The 16,787-nt window shown below is 38.7% G+C and overlaps 1 protein-coding gene across 1 annotated transcript in view; it reads left to right on the top strand.

Annotated features, from left to right (window-relative positions):
• The first annotated feature begins 1,212 nt into the window (after nt 1-1,212).
• Nucleotides 1,213-16,787, top strand: part of LOC104161510 (protein FAM178A-like) — a 16,632-nt gene continuing 1,057 nt past the window's right edge. Inside the window, exons 1-9 of the mRNA XM_009699980.1 lie at nt 1,213-1,298; nt 3,150-3,193; nt 3,670-4,382; nt 4,468-4,498; nt 6,737-7,893; nt 10,937-11,019; nt 11,980-12,093; nt 12,365-12,532; nt 14,370-14,472. Coding sequence (XP_009698282.1) covers nt 1,213-1,298; nt 3,150-3,193; nt 3,670-4,382; nt 4,468-4,498; nt 6,737-7,893; nt 10,937-11,019; nt 11,980-12,093; nt 12,365-12,532; nt 14,370-14,472 — 2,499 coding nt within the window. The remainder of the gene's footprint in view (nt 1,299-3,149; nt 3,194-3,669; nt 4,383-4,467; nt 4,499-6,736; nt 7,894-10,936; nt 11,020-11,979; nt 12,094-12,364; nt 12,533-14,369; nt 14,473-16,787) is intronic.

Genomic DNA, 16,787 nt, shown 5'->3' with positions numbered 1-16,787 from the left:
CTCCATTTTGTCAAAGATGTAGTTACATTTTGTAGTGTAATCCTATGTTGTGTGGGTTTGCTTTCTCTGAGCTATTGCTAGTGTTTCCAGCGTGGATTTTTAAAAGTACAGTTTTTATCCAATTAGAGATAACCACTGATATGGCTGTAAACACGGATTACTTTTAAAGAATACTTAGGGGGTTGTCTCTTTAAACAAGTGAAAGAATTTCCTCCCTACCTCTTTCACGTATGTTGTGCTCTTAATTTTGAAAGACCTGGAGGGTCTGTTAAGTGCATCTCCTGGCTGTGTAGTTTTTTTCTTTGTTGAGTGGGATCATGTATTTAAGGGTTTTGCCTTTTCTTAGCTAGGTTTTTTAGTGGTCTCCCTGGTGTCTCAGTTAAGATGAGATTTCACAAAAAATGGTGGAATAATTTTTAGTGGAGGTAAATATGTTTTGCTGATTTATATATTTTGCTGAAAAGTTAGCCAGAGCTATGTAGTTGTTGACAAAGATGCATTAAACAACTGTGACTTTCATGTCAGGTAAAAAAGAGTGAAAACTAGTAATTACTGTTCCTTCATCAGTTCTTAATTCTTTTAGGGCTGGCTGTTTGACCTTGTATTAAAACAATAGTGGAAATCCTCCTGTGAATAGTTTGTGAACAGTTATGATCCTGTTCACGTAGAAAATCACATGGTCTTTTTGTCCTTTCATATATATGAAAAGCAGGTTGGAAAGCCCAGTATTTTCTCGTGTTCCTCCTTGTACTGTATTGCATGCTTTCTTTTATTTTCTCCACCCTTTGCTTTTGTTTGAAGTTTCCAGTATGCTTAGTATGCTTCCTTGTCTGAGATATAATTTCTCAAGTGCTGTATTGTTATTTTGTTTTAGTTGGACAGTTCCTATTCCTTGCACTTTGAAAAAGCAGAATTACAAATGCAAAGTAGAAAATGTCAATGGATACACTATTTGTTTTAAAGCGTTTAAGACAAATCACTCTCCATTGAAGTTAAACTTTTATCCCAGCGGGAAAAAAAAAAAGGCTGCTTTTTTTTTTGGCAGCAGTGCCTTCATTCTCTCAGTTGTGTTATATAAGGTTCTGTGTAATTATGGAACAAGGATGAATTTTGTTACAAAGCTCTTGTGTTTAGAATAAAACCAGCAAAAAGATACAACAATGAGATAGTGGATGTGGGAGGGGGAGGAGCAGTTATTTGTAATCAGTGGCTATGGAAAGAAGGAAGACGACAGCAGAAAGCTTTGGTTTTGGTATTGCTTTGTCTTCAAGATTCAAGTGCGGAGAGGAATCTGAGAGGTAACTGAAGATAAGATTTGGACTACCAGCAATGGTTTGTATTGTAGATGGGGCTTTAACGTGGGAGGAAGAGGTACATACGGTTGCTTAGTTAGGGAGATAGAAGGGTTTTAGAAAGATATGCAGTGCAGAAAGCTGTGGGCATGGGATGATTTTGCAGCTGCGAGAGCAGTCACAAGTAAGCATTGGGAGTACCCTGAGGAATGCAAAGTGGAGAGCGCCTTGCTCTTTGTAATCTTTGAGAAGTAGTTTTTTTGCTCTCTCTGGTAAGCTAAAAGGAGTTTTATGCACTCACATATTCTGATTACAGGTTAGTGATTCTGATTACTTTTCATTGAGATACAGTATTCTCAAACATCGCTGGTTGCCAGTAGCTTGCTTAAACAAGTATCAATGTGTTATAAAGAGCTTTTTGCATTTGTAGGTGCTAAAAATGCAGAAGCCACATTAGAAAATGCAAAAATGAAAGTAACAAGCTCACAGAAAGATTCAAAATGAAATCCAAGTCTAGTTTGAACAAGTGAGCAGTGAGGAGTTCTGGCCTGAACTTCAAAAATGGTTATTGAGTCTGTGAAAGCACGGACGTGTATGGATGCTTGAATATGTAAACTTATAATCTGGAATAAATAACTTTTGTCTTTGTATTCACTGTTACATGGTCAGTAACAATGTAGCTTTCTTTTGGAAGGCACAGAAAGATTACAAAAGATGGAAGAAGGTCTTAAACAAATTAGTATTATTCTTGCTTTCTCACACCAATATGTTGCTGCAACTTGAAGAGCCACTTCCAAACCAGGAGCGAGTATAACCATGAAGTTGTTAGTAAACTTCCTTGCTATGCAGGAGAAGATGAAGATAGCAAGTTCATAGTTCTTCATGTATTTTAATGTTCAAATTGTACGTTACTTGGACAATCTGCCCATTTTTAGAAGTGACATTCTCTTATGGATAAATGCCTTGATATTCTCACATCCCACTTATTCTTACCAGAGAAAACACCAATGATTTAAAGCTATTAATTATCTCGTTGTGTATGTATAAAAACCAAGATGGTTGTAGGCTGCTGTTTCTGTTGGAAGCCAGAAGGTGCCCACAGCGTGTGCTGGGAGGGAGGCAGGCCACTGACATGTGTGTTTTGTTAAGGGGCAGTGCTGGTACAAGTTCCCACTGAGGAGTCTGGTAATAGTTCAGAGAGGAATTTACATCCCAGCCTGGCACCAGATGTGTGGAAAAAAACCCAAACAACCAAACAGTGGTGAACAAAGGGTATTGGACAACAAGAAGAAAGTTACAGGGTTAGTTGAACTTCACAACTTGCAGATAGAACTTTATGGTTAGACTTGATTGCAACTAATAATGGCATTGAAGAGGGTTTGGTCACTGATGGTATTGACAAGGCCAGCTGCTTACCACTCTAACACCTTAAAAAAAAAAAAAAAAAATTACAGTAGGAGTTACCAGCTCAAAGTGTTGACAGTGAAGATGGGGAGGTTCTTAACATCATCACATAAGATACTGGTGAGGTCTCATCTAGAATACTGGATACAAGTGAGCTCAGTCCCATTTAAGAATGCTTAGTTTAAGCTGGAAGGGTGGCTAAGACTTACTAGGATGAAGAAGTAAACAGTTTGAGCGAGGAAACTGACAGGTTGGCTTCATTAGCCAAGTAGAGTGAAGGCTAGAAGGCAATGAGGATGATGATGCTTTCTCTGATCTATCAGAAGTAAGAAGTGCTGGCATGAAAACAAAATCTGTAGAAATAAATGTCACCGTTTTAATTTTATCAATATTCACTGTATGAGCATTTAGGTATTGTTCTTTTAAAAAGATAAAATTTTGTTTTCTTTTCAGAAACCAGACCATTACCAATTTCTTCAAACCAGTTTTAAACCAAGGTAAATATGTGGTTTTTAAATGGAAGATATTTATACAAGTTGTAATTTTATAAATGTGCGGAAGTATAGTCCAATCTCATTCCAAGTTGGAGCAGCAATATAATGAGTATAGCTTATCAAATATGTCAAAGTGCACACATTTAATTTTTTTTCTAATAATGTAACTGAAAATGTTGATTTCCTATTAAAATTAATTTCTTTAAATAGTGGTGTAATTATTATTTCAAGTTATTGTCTCATGCTTAAGCTAGATTGTTTATAACAACTCAAGCTGTGACATAGATCATGCAATTCTTTGATATGAAATAAATCGCATGGCACTAGCAAAACGAAATGATTCAGTAAATTCATTTTGGATTGCGTGTGAGAGAGGCAATACGAAGTAATACAGTCCAATATGTTTTTTTTTGGGGGGGAGGTGTGGGTTTTTTTTTTTCAATATTGTAATTGTGAATAATTTGTCTTTTCTCTCTTAGACCTTAGCCATAAAGACAGAACTGTGTTGTGCTCACCAGACAGAGGAAATGTAAAAGATGCAGGAATCAGACTTTCAGTTTTATGTGCTGAACGTTTTGAAAAGAAAATATCTTCTCCAAAGAAGGTCCGAAGAAGAAAGATGCCAGACCAAACACCAAACACAAGTCCTGTGGTAGATGCCTTTCAGAGAGGAATTAAAAAGAAAAAGGACAGTGTAAACATTTTAGAGAATGGCAGAGCATGCAAGGCGCTGGATTCATTGTATCCAAAAGTTGTGATTCAAAAACTCCTTGTTACTGCAGGGTCTCACAGCTGTTTCTTGGCCAAAAAGGATAAAACTGTTAAGTCGGAACAGGGAAGAAATGAGAAGTGTCTGGGTGTAACAAGAGCACCATTGTCTTGTGGAAATAGTTGGGAACAGAAAACTGACTCTATGGATCTAGAAGACAGTAGTTCAGACTCTGACAGATGGGTTTCACTGTCAGAAGCTGATACTCAAAAAGCCCGCGCTAGAAATAATGGCACTGGGAACAACACGTCTCTGTGCCAAAACCCAGGTCTTCCCATGAAATTGCCCTGCACTCCAACTGAGTCTAAATCTAGGTTGTCACTGGAACCTCTCTGCAGAGAAAGAAAGCAGAAGAAACATAGAATGAAACAATCTAAGCCACATCCTGTAAAGCCATTCTCAGGAGCAGGTGTATCACATCAGGTGTGTTTAAAAGGGTCGTTGAAGGTGGAAATCAGTGACCCATTGTGCATGTGATTTTTTTTTTTAATTTTATTTTTCAATGTAGGATGAGATTCTTGGTGCTGCCTTTTTCAGATGTAAGAAAAATTTATGCTCTTTTGCTATTCCTTTGTAAATTTTAGGTCATGCTTGGGTAAGCCGGTTCTCAACTATTTTACAATAAATGAGAAATCCTGGTGTAAAAACAGAGGAGTTATTCTGGGTGAGATGCAAACATGGAAATGCAATGGAAATTGTAACTTTAAATTGTATTTTGTAGAAAAAAGTCTATCTTAAATGCCTTATAACTTTGTGTTTTCTTACAATGTAGTATAGGGAACAGCCTGGCAAATTTCTGCTTGTTAGAAGTTGCAGTTAATAGCAGTTTAGATTTATGCACTTAAGCCACAGTATTTAGACAGAAGTAGGAGTGGTACTATGAAGTATGTACAGGTTGAATTATATTCACTTTTTTACCAACCAAGAAAATGCTTTAAAAGGTTGCTGGTTACTTGCAAGGAAAATCATTATGTGTGCCTCCATAATGCACTGTGAATGGAAGAAAAAAGGTTGGTTAGCTTGTGTTTTGTTTTCTCCTTAGCACCCCTCCCTCTGTATTTGCTTGTCTGTGCTTTCTGTCCTTTTGTTCTTTAAGTTCCTGATGACTTGTTTGAGAAAAGCCAGGTGGCTTATGTTGCCATGTAGCCCAGGGACGCAAGTAGCTAACAGCTCTAAAAGTGAAAAGATTTAGAACTGGAGGCCAATCTGAAGAAAATATATAAAATTTGGGTTGTGGAGAGTCCTTTTCTTGAGATCTCTGCAGCTGTGTTTTAAGTTTGTCTTGAAATGAAGTATATTACCATATTTCTTGGGGTGTGTGGAACTAAGTCTGTGCTGGATTCAACACCTGGCTCAAGATGTCAACATCTTGGTTTTTAAAAGTATACAATTAACTTTTTTATTTTCTCCGTCTGTGTTTTTAGGGAAATGGATGTCCTTTAAGGTTCAGCCATTCTGGTTCAAGGGAGACTGCCTCAGGTAGAAGTAGTGCTGATAATATGGAATTAATTAAACAATCAGGTTTGTCACTTAGTGTCTCTTTTTAATGGCATTGTTTCCTTGAAATTGTGTTTTTCTGTTTTCCCTCTCTCAAAAAAAATCATTGCTGTATAGTCCAGGTTATTTCTAATATGTAGCAAGCTTGAAGAGGTTTAAAAGTAATTTGGGATTTTAGTGAAAAACAGATTATTACTTAATTAGAAGTCATGATATTTCTTTGTCCTAAGCCCTTAATCCCTGATTATTTTTATGATTTCTCTTGCATTTTGGAAAATGTGCATTCACTGTGGTGGTTAACAGATTTTGCCTTTCAGCTTAATCCAAAAAAAGCATTCTTGTTGAACCAAACACTAAAGTTTAACTGGTATTCTTGTTCCTTTTTGTCCCTTTTAACCACGTAGTTTTCTTCTGCAGTAGGTAGAACTGAATATAAAAACTGAGGTGAATAGAAGCTTGAGCTAGGTCAATAGGGTGATTTTTTTAAAAACAGAAAAAAAAAAAGGAGGTGGGGAACCCAAAACGAGGAGAGTATTCCCATGTTATGGATCCATGTCTGTGAAAAACCTTTCAGACTTTCTGCTGCTATGCTTCACTTTCCGTCTGTGCTAGCACTGGGACTTGGCCAGCAGTGTGAGGAACTGATCTGGCTGAAAATTGAGTTGGGAAGTTGTCAGCCACATCAGCTCCTTGAAGTAGCTTGCCACGAAGTGTCCAGGTGCTAGTGCCAGCTTAAGGCAGAAAGCAAAGAAGTATGGTGAGGAAGGTGGACTCTGATGCCATAGAACCGTAGCCTGAAAACAGATTTCTTCATACATTCTGAATGCCTTTTTCATGACTACTGTTAAAATTATTGCAGGATTTCCAAAATACGTTTCATACTGTTCATTGTTTATAACCATATTATGTAATTATAGAAACTTTCTTCCAGTCCCATACCTCAGCTGGGCTATTACCTGCTTCCAAAGACCGATTGATTCTAGTGTGTAGAAAAAGCTTTCTAACGGTGGCTGTTGAGCTGCTTTAAAATAAAAGGATTTAATTTCATTTCCAAGTTAGTTACAATAACAACGTAACAGTACAGTGTCAGCTAAATCTTAACTGTCGTCCACTGTGATCAAGCAGAATGGAAGTATTGTAGTTTCTGATAAAAAATTCAGTCATAGTTGACTTAAAAACAGATGTTACGTTTTTTAAGGGTAAGCTGTTATGGTTTTGAATTTTATTTTTTTTCTTAAACGTGACAATAGTGGTTTACTTTTTTCTCAAACACTTTATAGATGACCTGCCTCAACCAAAGCCGAAGCAGGTTTCAAAACATGAGGCATCTTCTCCAAATGCACTGAGATCATCATCTGAGATGGCTGCTGATAGGTGGAAAAGCCAGTCTGTTCCTTCATGCTGCCTTAGATCCAAGATGTCTTCTGAGCGATCCAAACAAATAGACTTTCCTGGGAAAAGAAAACATACTGCCATGAATGTGGATGCAGATAGTTCAAATCAATCTGAAGTATCAAGTTTGAATGACCCTGCTTTTAGCAGATCATCTGCAAAATGCAAAAATAGGAGATCTGACTTTGTAAAAAATATCCTTTTAAAGTCTACTTGTGGTGATGTTCTGCAACTAATGGAGGCTGCTCCTCTACCTGGACATGATTCTGCTCTTCCAGAGGAATACCTCAATTCAAGTGATGAAAATGAGAAAAATAATTGCTCCTCTGTAGGTTTGTCATCTTCATATTCTGCACACAGTCCTGGTAAAATTAACCACATTTCTGTTGTGGATACCAAAGAAAATCAATTGCAGGTGGCTAACTCACGCTTTTTCTTGGAAAAGTCCCTTCCTTTTTCTCAGGAAAAAAGTACTGTATTGCCTTCTCTTCACCACTTAACACAATCAAAAGGTGTGAAGTCTCATCTCCAGAATGCTGCCCTATCTCAGGTATTGGACGCTAAGAAAGAGCAAGTTGGGAAAAGACCAGAAAGACGTGCACATGATAAAGCTTACAGTATTCAATCCAGCAACAGTTTTTCAAAAACAAAAGACAAGACTTCAAAAAATGCTTCTGGTTCTTGTTCAGTGGAAGGTTCTGGGAAACCTGCACTCTCAGAAGAGACTGGTAAAACTGTTCCCTGTTCATTGCCTTTTAAAGAAGGGTGCATGGACAGCAGCCATGTATCTTCACAACTCTCAGGAGAGTTAAAAGTTGAAAGCATTGATACAGACAAGCGCAAGCTGAAAGGAAAATCAAGAAGCAGCTTTGATAGCGAAGATGAGAGTTTGAAATGCAGTCTAGATGATGATGATGATGATGAAGTATTCGTGCCACTGCAAGAAATTCTCTGTTCAAATCCCAAGCCACAGGCAGGAACCCTGGAAGAATCTTGTCTTGACAGTTTTTCTCAGGACACCATGACTTCATTACTGAAGCTTCATGTAAGTAGCTAAAAACAAAAAAAAAAAGCAAGCATTGCATCAGTTTTGTTATGTTGGGTTTTTTATATGATTTTTTTCCTTTATTCATAATGCATGAGAAGTCGGAGTTATTTGCCTGCAAAACTGGTTACTCAGTTTCAGGGTCCTATGCTGTGCAGTGCAATGTAGTCAGAGAAAGGGTGTGATTGTTACCGTGCTTGTCCTCAGAATGGCTGACAGATGGTTTGTGCAGCCGGAATGCATTAGCTGTATGCCTTTTGGTGGTTTTTAGGAGTTCCATTTTTGCTTTCCCCACTTCCCCCCAAAGAAAAATGCAGGACGCTACATTTAGAAGATGTGTGGGATCTAATGTTTTCATTTTCATGATCAGGTGTGCTAGTTTTGGCTGAAGTAGAGTTAATTTTCTTTATAGTAGCTAGTATAAAGCTATGTTTTGAATTTGTGCTGAAAACTGTTGATAATACAGGGATGTTTTAGTTATTGCTGAGCAGTGCTTACAGTGTCAAGGCCTCTTCTTCTCCTCACACCACCCTGCCAGCAAGTAGGCTGGGGGTGCACGAGAAGTTGGGAGGGGACACAGCTGGGATGAATTTAGGCTCTTCAGTCACAGTCTGTGATTGTCAGAAATCTATGTACAAGTTCTTGATCTGTAAGTGTGATGTTTTCTTTGAGGTTGAATTTCATGGAAATTGGAAGTATTTTAGAAGGGATTTCTAAAATACTTCCAAAAAGCTGAATGACTACTTCTGCTCACAGGGGATAGATGAATTGTTTGAATCCCAATTTACCGGACGTTACGGTGATGAAGTGATCTGTGTTTTTAAAAGTTAGCCTAGTTGTTCAATAACAGCTTGTCAAATAAGTAATGATTTTTAAGTTTTATTGTAAAATAATGTTTTAATTAGGAAGGTCCTGCAGTGGGACTTAGTGTGGCACTCCTGACAAAGTTGGTACAGGTTGGAAATGGCTGCATTTAAATAAAAAGATTTTGCACTGAGTCTGGCTGGATGGAAGTTAATTTTCTTAGTAACAGATGTACGGCGCTGTGTGTTTTCGACAAAACCAGTGTTGATAAAAGACCAGTCTTCTGGCTGTTGTGGAGCAGTACTTGCACAGCATCAAGGCTTTCTCTTCTTCCCACTCTACCCCCGCAGTGAGTAGGCTGGAGTGTTCAGAAAGTTGGAAGGGGACAGAGCCTGGGCAGCTGACGCCGGATGACCAAAGGGATGTATTCCATGCTATGTAGTGTCATGCTCAGCAATCAAAGCCAAGCAGGGGGAGTTGGTCTGGCATGTTGCCATTACTTGGAGTCTAGCTGGGCATCCTTCTGCTTGTGGGAGGTGCTGCGTGATTGCCTTTGCATCACTTTTTCTTTTCCCCCTTGTCCCCTCTTCCTTCACTTACTAAACCGTCTTTATCTTGACCCATGAGTTTTCTTGCTTTTGCTCTTATTCACTCCCTTGCACCACTGGGCGGGGAAATGAACAAGCTGTGTGGTGCTTGGCTGCTGGTTGGGGTCAGCCCACTGCTGTTTTCTACAGTAGGAAACAAACAGCAGAATATCTGTATAAATACTCTTCTCCTCCTCTCCTCTGGTTTTAAATTTCTGAAACAGTTTGTTTGTTGTCTCAGGTACTATCTCTGTAGGCAGATGTTGAACAGCTATAATTATTTTTATCTGTCCTTACAATTCATTATGAAAGCATGTTATAGATCAGACTTCTGTGATTACATACATATTCCACAATCTTAACCAACATGTCTACATAATTAATAGTTAAGACTGATAAACAGATGCAGCCTAGATCAAAGTTTGTGGAACATGTATGTGACCATAACATTTAGCCTATCCTGTTTCTGCTTAATGAATGGCCAAGTAAGATAAAACAGTTAAGAACTGTCTCAAAATTTCCATGACTATAGTTTTTGCAAATACTAGCATTCTTCTCTTGTCTTGTAAGAAGGAGCATATGCGCACATTGGAATAGAGTCTTGATTCCTCAGTTGTTCAACAGTTGTTTTAGGCGTATTAACCAGATATGAAATAAGGTAAGAGGTCTTCAGCTTTCCCACAAGATTTCCTGCACAAAGACATGCTGCTTGTTACGTTTGAAAGAGATCTCTGAATACCAGAAATTAATGCTGTATTTGTGGGCTTTTTTATTAGCAGGTGGACACTAACTTCTTAAACTAACTTCTGTTACCTTTGAGTAATAGAAAATCCCCAATGAGAGGGTATGCTCTTACTGAATTGTGTTCTCCTAAAATGAAGGAGCTCATAGGAAGAAGCTTTGCCACTAGTAAGAGGCTTGCAATTTAAGAAGGTGGTGTCAGAAGGGCACCGCTCGTCCAAAGAACTGAATCATGGCCATAAAAGACTTCAAATCTGTGTTATTTGCTACTAGCTGAATAAAACACTGGCTACTGAAAAAGAAAATAATTTTGCTAGCAGTTAAGACTTTCTTTGTGTGGTGTCTTGGTTTTTAATTCTATTTTATTAGCTTCTTAATTTGAGTTTGTATTACGATTTTGATTGGAAGCTTTGTTTTGTCTGATGATTTTGGAAGTGATTTAGCAAACACTAGTGCTTTGCTGTCTAGGGACTCCTGGAAATAACAAGAGGTACTGAATCATTTTTGGAGTTTGTCTCATGCATGAGAATAGAGATTCCCAGGGTCTCAGTGGATGATAATAATAAAGCTGTGAGGTAAAAAGCTTCTGATTCTAATGCTCTTTGTGAAGGTTAGCTGGAGGTCAGCCCCAGGGAGAGCAGCAGAGACTTGCTTTGCTGCTCAGATCCATCACGAAGCACAGTTACTTCTAAATCACTGAGAAAGATTTGACCATTGTATACAATTGTCAAGAGACTGAGAAACCTAAACTGTTAATTGTCCTGTTTTTCAGGGTCTCCTTTGAGTTTTTCTCTTTAGGTAAAATAGCATTAAAATTGGAACAGATTTCTATTTTGATTGTTTAATGTCTAATACTGGATGAATTAGTAGCTTGTGGTATATTTTTTAATTTCTTACTATTTCATTTACAGCTTTCTAAGCCTCCTGTTGTTAGCCAGGTGTCATATGTAAACAGCTTAGAACATCTCTTGAAGGAGAAAGAAGAATCTAAAAGGTTTGTTTCTTAAAGCTGCTTTGAAAAACTTGGGATGGAGTTGTAGAAACTTAGATTTACCTCGTCTCCCCAAAACTGATGGAGTTTGGGTAGCAGTAAGCTAAACTTTGCCTGCTGGTGCTACCAACATACATCTGACTGGACCTACAAGTGCGGCTTAACTGTAAAAGCTGAATGACAGTCTCCTTCCAAGCAGTAATGAGTGATTTGTGATGTATCTCTCTACCTCTGAAGAGCCAAACTAAATTTACTGATGCCTTTGTTATAGGTTGCTGAGCCAACTAGCAGCTGCTGGTCAGGCATGAAATAGAAGTATTCATGTAGACTGTACTAGTTTCTTCAAAGGCATTTGTAGCCTGGTTTTGGTTTCCAAAGCTGTGTAGACTATTGGCTTCTGAGTAGTTACACATTTCAGTGAACAGAACTAATGAGTGTTCTTGCAAGAGATAGGTAGAAAGTGTCATGTAGTATGTGTACAAATGGCAAGTGATGGTGATGGGTGTATATGTGTGATTAACTGTTTTGATTAAAGAATCTGACCCTAGTAACTGGACTGATTGAGTATGGAGTAGTGAATACTCCTATATAACTAATACTATTTAACAAATAAAATACTACTATGAGGTTTAAAAAAAAATTAAAAAAAAAATTTCAACCAGAAGATTGAAAGTTTTAGGCAATTTCAAAAAATTCTGTCAGAAGTTAGTTGAGTGTATTTATCTCTGACAAACTAGTGCTTGATGGTGCTGTTGGAAATTCATTAGGTTTTGTGAAACTTCTACTTTGTATCTTGGAATAGCAAGGTGCTTGGGTTTTTTTACACAGATGCAATGTCTCGCTGCTTTAGCCATGTGTAATTGGCTGCTGACTCCTGGGTTCACATTCAGAGCTTAAATTTTGTTGTCTTCTATTGTAAATACGAAATGGTGATGATATGTTCTGCTGCTGCTGTTATTTCAGGGTAGATGAACTAGAAAAGCGGTTACAGGAAGACATACAAGGCAGGGAGACTGATTCTTCAGATGACGATGAGGAGAATGGCAGTGGAGAGGAAGATCTCTCAGAAGAACACAGGTCCTTCCAACTCCAAAACTAATTAAATCTAGTTCTTCACTTTTTTAGCCTTTTTTCCTAATCTTTCACTCTTTCCATCAATTGTTGTTAATATGTTTGCTGTGAACCATTTTTATTGTCTTTTGAGGTTGGGTGGATTTTATTGGACATTACTGTAATTTAACAATCGAGTTTTCACATGAGGCTGATGTGTTCGGATGAAAATAACTGTCTCAACCAGCAAATAGCCTCTCAATGTTTAAATTCATAAAAGCAATTTTGAATTTTACAGGGCGTTTATAAAGAGATTTTCAGTAGTAGCTCATGCCATACCTGACTACCACCCTGGAGAAGATATATTTGATTTAACAACCTCTGGGAAAATCTTCAATCAGTATAACCTTGACTTGAGGAATTTTCACTTCGTCCCTCAAAATCCTATAGAAAAGCTCCTTCTTAGGTAATAATATGCTCTTCACTCTGTTGTGTTTACTTGTATGATTTTCTTCAGTGTTAGCAGTTCTTAAGATTAAGTAGTATCTTTGCACACAAGTGAGCTCTGTCTTACTAAGTAGGCAAGACTGACTCCCTTTCCGTGGAGTTCCGCTTTCCAGGTTAGCTTTACAGAACAGTGAATTGTTACTTGAAGCTTCCTTCTTTCCTTCTCTGGGATTCTTGAAAAACATCTTAAAGGAGACATAATGGAAAAAATAGGTGTTCTGGCCTCTTCCATATTTCTACTGTGTTGGACTGTCATTGATAATCTGACCAGTTTGTGGAAGATAAATGCAGAAGTGAAATGTTATAATGAACAAAAGCTTAACTATCCCAAGACGGAAAGAAGACCTTTGTGGTGAACTGATTTGTGACCTACTAATGTTGCATTATGGCTGCTGAAAGACTTTTACATATTTTCATCCTGAATGGGCCTGGGATTGAGGGCTCCACCTAATGAGGATTGCAGAAAGTCACGATTTCTGACAGCTGTTAGACTAAGTCACTACACTAGTGGTGTGTCTGTGTGTATATAAACAACTGTTCTGTAATTCATAGGGATCTGTATTCTATATTTATGAGGCTGTCAGGCTACAAATAGCTGGACAAATTCTTGCCTAATACCACAAGTGCAAATCTGGAAAAACTCTGGTTGTTTCAGTTGGCATTTTATTCCAAATTTACATCAGTGAAACAGAAAATTAAATTAATCTTAAAGGATTTTGTATACGTGTGTATGTGCTATTGTGGGTGTGAAGAGGAGGAGGGTGGCTGCTCCTCATCTCTGGAGGAAGTGATGTTTGTGATATATTCCTTTGGCTTCAGGCCTCTGTTAATATGTTTTGAAGATCACAAGGATATAAGCTTCATAAGTATCTTGTAAATCAGTGACTAGGGGAATGAGGATTAAACGAATCATCCCTTGCAGAAGGCAATTATGATTTAATTGCTTATGCATTCTGCCCAGCTGGCATGTACTGACTGTCCAGTTGGCACATCTTTGTCTTCCTAGCCACTTGCTTAGTGGGACAGGCAGAGGGTATATGGAAAAGTTAGGACACATCTCTCGGAGCTACCTGTTTTAGTAGATACTGAGAACATAGGAGACTAAAGAAGGGTATGTGAGAAACTGGATATCATTAATTCAGCTGCTTATGACATACCTGACTTTCTAAAGAAGACTAAAGCTAAAATAATTCCATAACAAAAATGACGTATTTTCTGTTCTTCCAAGAGCTATTTTTTGCACCTCACAAATTTGCACAGTGAGTTTAGACTGTTTGATTTTAATTGCTTTAGTTTGCGTCCAGACTCTTTATTTAAAAGACTATTTAAAAAATTTCAAAGTTTTTTCCTCTTTTCTAAAAGTGTTGGTAAAGGTCATTGGACAGTTAAAAATCTTATTCTCTGGTCTCATTGAGCATAGCAGCCCATCTGTATAGACAGGTGTAACGGTTCATGGTACAATAGTGTAAATCAATGTTTGTCTGAAGCTGTTATTCTCTAATAATACAAATGTTTCCAAATTATATAGCATGGCATTCTGGAGAAAAAGACAATTGTTCTAAATAACAAATGAAGTTTAGTTACTGTAGCATTTCATGTACGTAAGAGCATAAGAATAACATCTGTTTTAGATGTTCAGATCTTTGTTTGCTGTTGATGATTACCTGAGGGGTGGGGAAGTTCTTAGATGTTTGTGAAAGTGCTGATTCAACCACTGATTGATTTTTTTGTTTGTTTGTTTGTTTTTTTGTTTTATGCCCCCCCCCTCTTTCCCCACCTCCGTCTTTGTCTTACAGTTCTGGTGCGACACAGCAGCTTTCTTTAGCTATTAATCATTTTCTAAGTTCTGCTTACAGTTGTATCTTGTGTCCCATACCAATTCTAAAGTGGCTTTTCCAGGTAAGACTATACTATTCATGCAGTTATACTCTGTCCAGATGTAATATTCTTCCTGGAAGCCAGTTGTAGCAGGAATTACCAGAACAAGTTTGTGAATCTGTTGCATTAGGTTAACAACTTTTAAATCAAAAAATCTTGCTTTCTGGGTTCCGATTTGTTCTGAAGTCTGAAATACTTTGATTGTCACTAGGGGTAAAACACTAAGGATAGCTTTTTCTCCACACTTTCTGAGTGACTGCAAAACTGCACGTCCCTGTCCATCTTCATACATGTTACTGCATTTGAAAGGGACACAGAACATGCTAGGTGAGGAGAGACTTCAGGATATAATAGTGTGGGCCAAATCACAAGCAAATGCTAATCTTATTTTCTTCTACCCTTAAAACCAACAAGTAGATGCTGCAGTGTGCAGAAGTACCATTTCTACGTATATCACTTCTAAATCATCAGAGATACCTGCATTATAAGATAATTTTCATTTGGATAAGGTCAACATGCATTCTGGCTCACAGAAAAGTCTGGAGCCATTCTCAAAGGAAATGTGGTGGCTGTCTGCTTTCTAGATGTCTCTGTTGGTTTCTGAATTCCCAGGAATTTACATTGCTCTGTAACTGACAAAAATGCCCCTGTCCAGTCTCCATTCTGTGATTATTTACCACATTCTAACTATACATGAAACAAAAAGAAAGTTGGACTGTCTGTGAAATTGCAACCTTGGTCTGTTGACTCATTTTCTGCTTTGCTGAAAGGGAAACATTTTGCTCCTCCATGTCCTTCCCTCCAGCCAGTAAAAAATTACCTTCTGCCCCTTCTGTGAACCCTGGTGTTCCTCTAAGAAGGGAGAAGTATGAACCAATTGAGCTCACGTACAGAGCAGGAAACTGTCCAGCACTTGGGGGAGAAAAAGAAGAGTTTGTTTTGTTGGGCTAGTGAAGTGCTCCAGGAAACCTGAATTGTACTTCATAGTCATGTTTTTGTAGTTAAGAGTCCTGTGAAAAACTAAGAATTCATTGTTTCAGTTTAGTATTGCATATGTTCAATTTGCCCTTGACTGGAAAAGGTTGTAGTTAACTCTGTCCTCACTACTGATTAAGGAGTTCAATTTGATCACAGATGCAAATGAGTTCCAAAGGGATACATGATACTTTCAGTTCTTTACTTTCAGTACTTACATTGGCAGTAAAAGGAGGGTCAAGGAGAGTCTCCATCATTTGCTGAATGCAGAGGGTAGTGTACTGTCAGAGGGATGAGGAAAAAGAGGTGCTCAATGCCTTCTTTGCTTCAGTCTTCAATATCGAGACCAATTGTTCCCAGGACACCCAGCCCTCAGAGTTGGAAGTTAGGGACGGGGAGCTGAGTGAAGCCCCATAATCCAGGAGGAGACAGCTGGTGACTTGCTTTGCCAACTAGATATTCATAAGTCTATGGGCCTTGGTGAAATTCACCCCAGAGTAATGAGGGAACTGGCAAAAGAACTTGCCAAACCGCTTGTAATCATCTGCCAGCAGTCCTGGTTAACCAGAGAAGTTCCAGCAGACTGGAAGGTGGCAAATGTAACGCCCATCTACACGAAGGGTCAGAAGGACGACCTGGGGAACTACAGGCCAGTCAACCTGACCTTGATTCCAGGCAACATTATGGAAGAGATCACCCTGAGTGCCAGGATGCCATGCAGGACAATCAGGGGATCGGGGCCAGCCAACATTAGTTTATGAAAGGAAGATCATGCTTGACCAGTCTGATCTCCTATGACAAAGTGACCCACGTAGTAGATGAGGGAAAGACTGTAGATACTGTCTATCTAGACTTTAGTAAAGCCTTTGGCACTGTCTCCCACAGCAGCCTAAATAAATTGGCTGCTCGTGTCTTAGATGAGTGGACTATTCGATGGGTAAAAAACTGGCTGGATGGCCGGGCCCAGAGAGTTGTGGTCAGTGGAGCTAAATCCAGTTGGCAGACGGTTACTAGCGGTGTTCCCCAGGGCTCAGTTTTGGGGCCAGTGCTGTTTAATGTCTTTATAGATGATCTAGATGAGGGCGTTGAGTGCACCCTCAGTAAATTTGCAGATGACATCAAGTTGGGTGAGGGTGTTGATCTACTGGAGGGTAGGAAGGCTCTGCAGAGGGACCAGGACAGGCTGGATTGATGGGCTGAGACCATCGGCATGAGCTTCAACCAGAACAAGTGCCAGGTCCTGCACTTCAGCAGCAAAAACCCCATGCAGCATTACAGGCTAGGGGAGGGGTGGTTAGAAAGCAGCCAAGTGGAAAAAGACCTGGGGTGCTGGTTGACATCCATCTGACAGCCGGCTGAAA

The sequence above is a fragment of the Cariama cristata genome, unplaced genomic scaffold (genome assembly GCF_000690535.1).
Source record: "Cariama cristata isolate BGI_N322 unplaced genomic scaffold, ASM69053v1 scaffold15125, whole genome shotgun sequence".
Taxonomy (NCBI): domain Eukaryota; kingdom Metazoa; phylum Chordata; class Aves; order Cariamiformes; family Cariamidae; genus Cariama; species Cariama cristata.
This window is presented reverse-complemented; position numbering and strand designations above follow the sequence as displayed.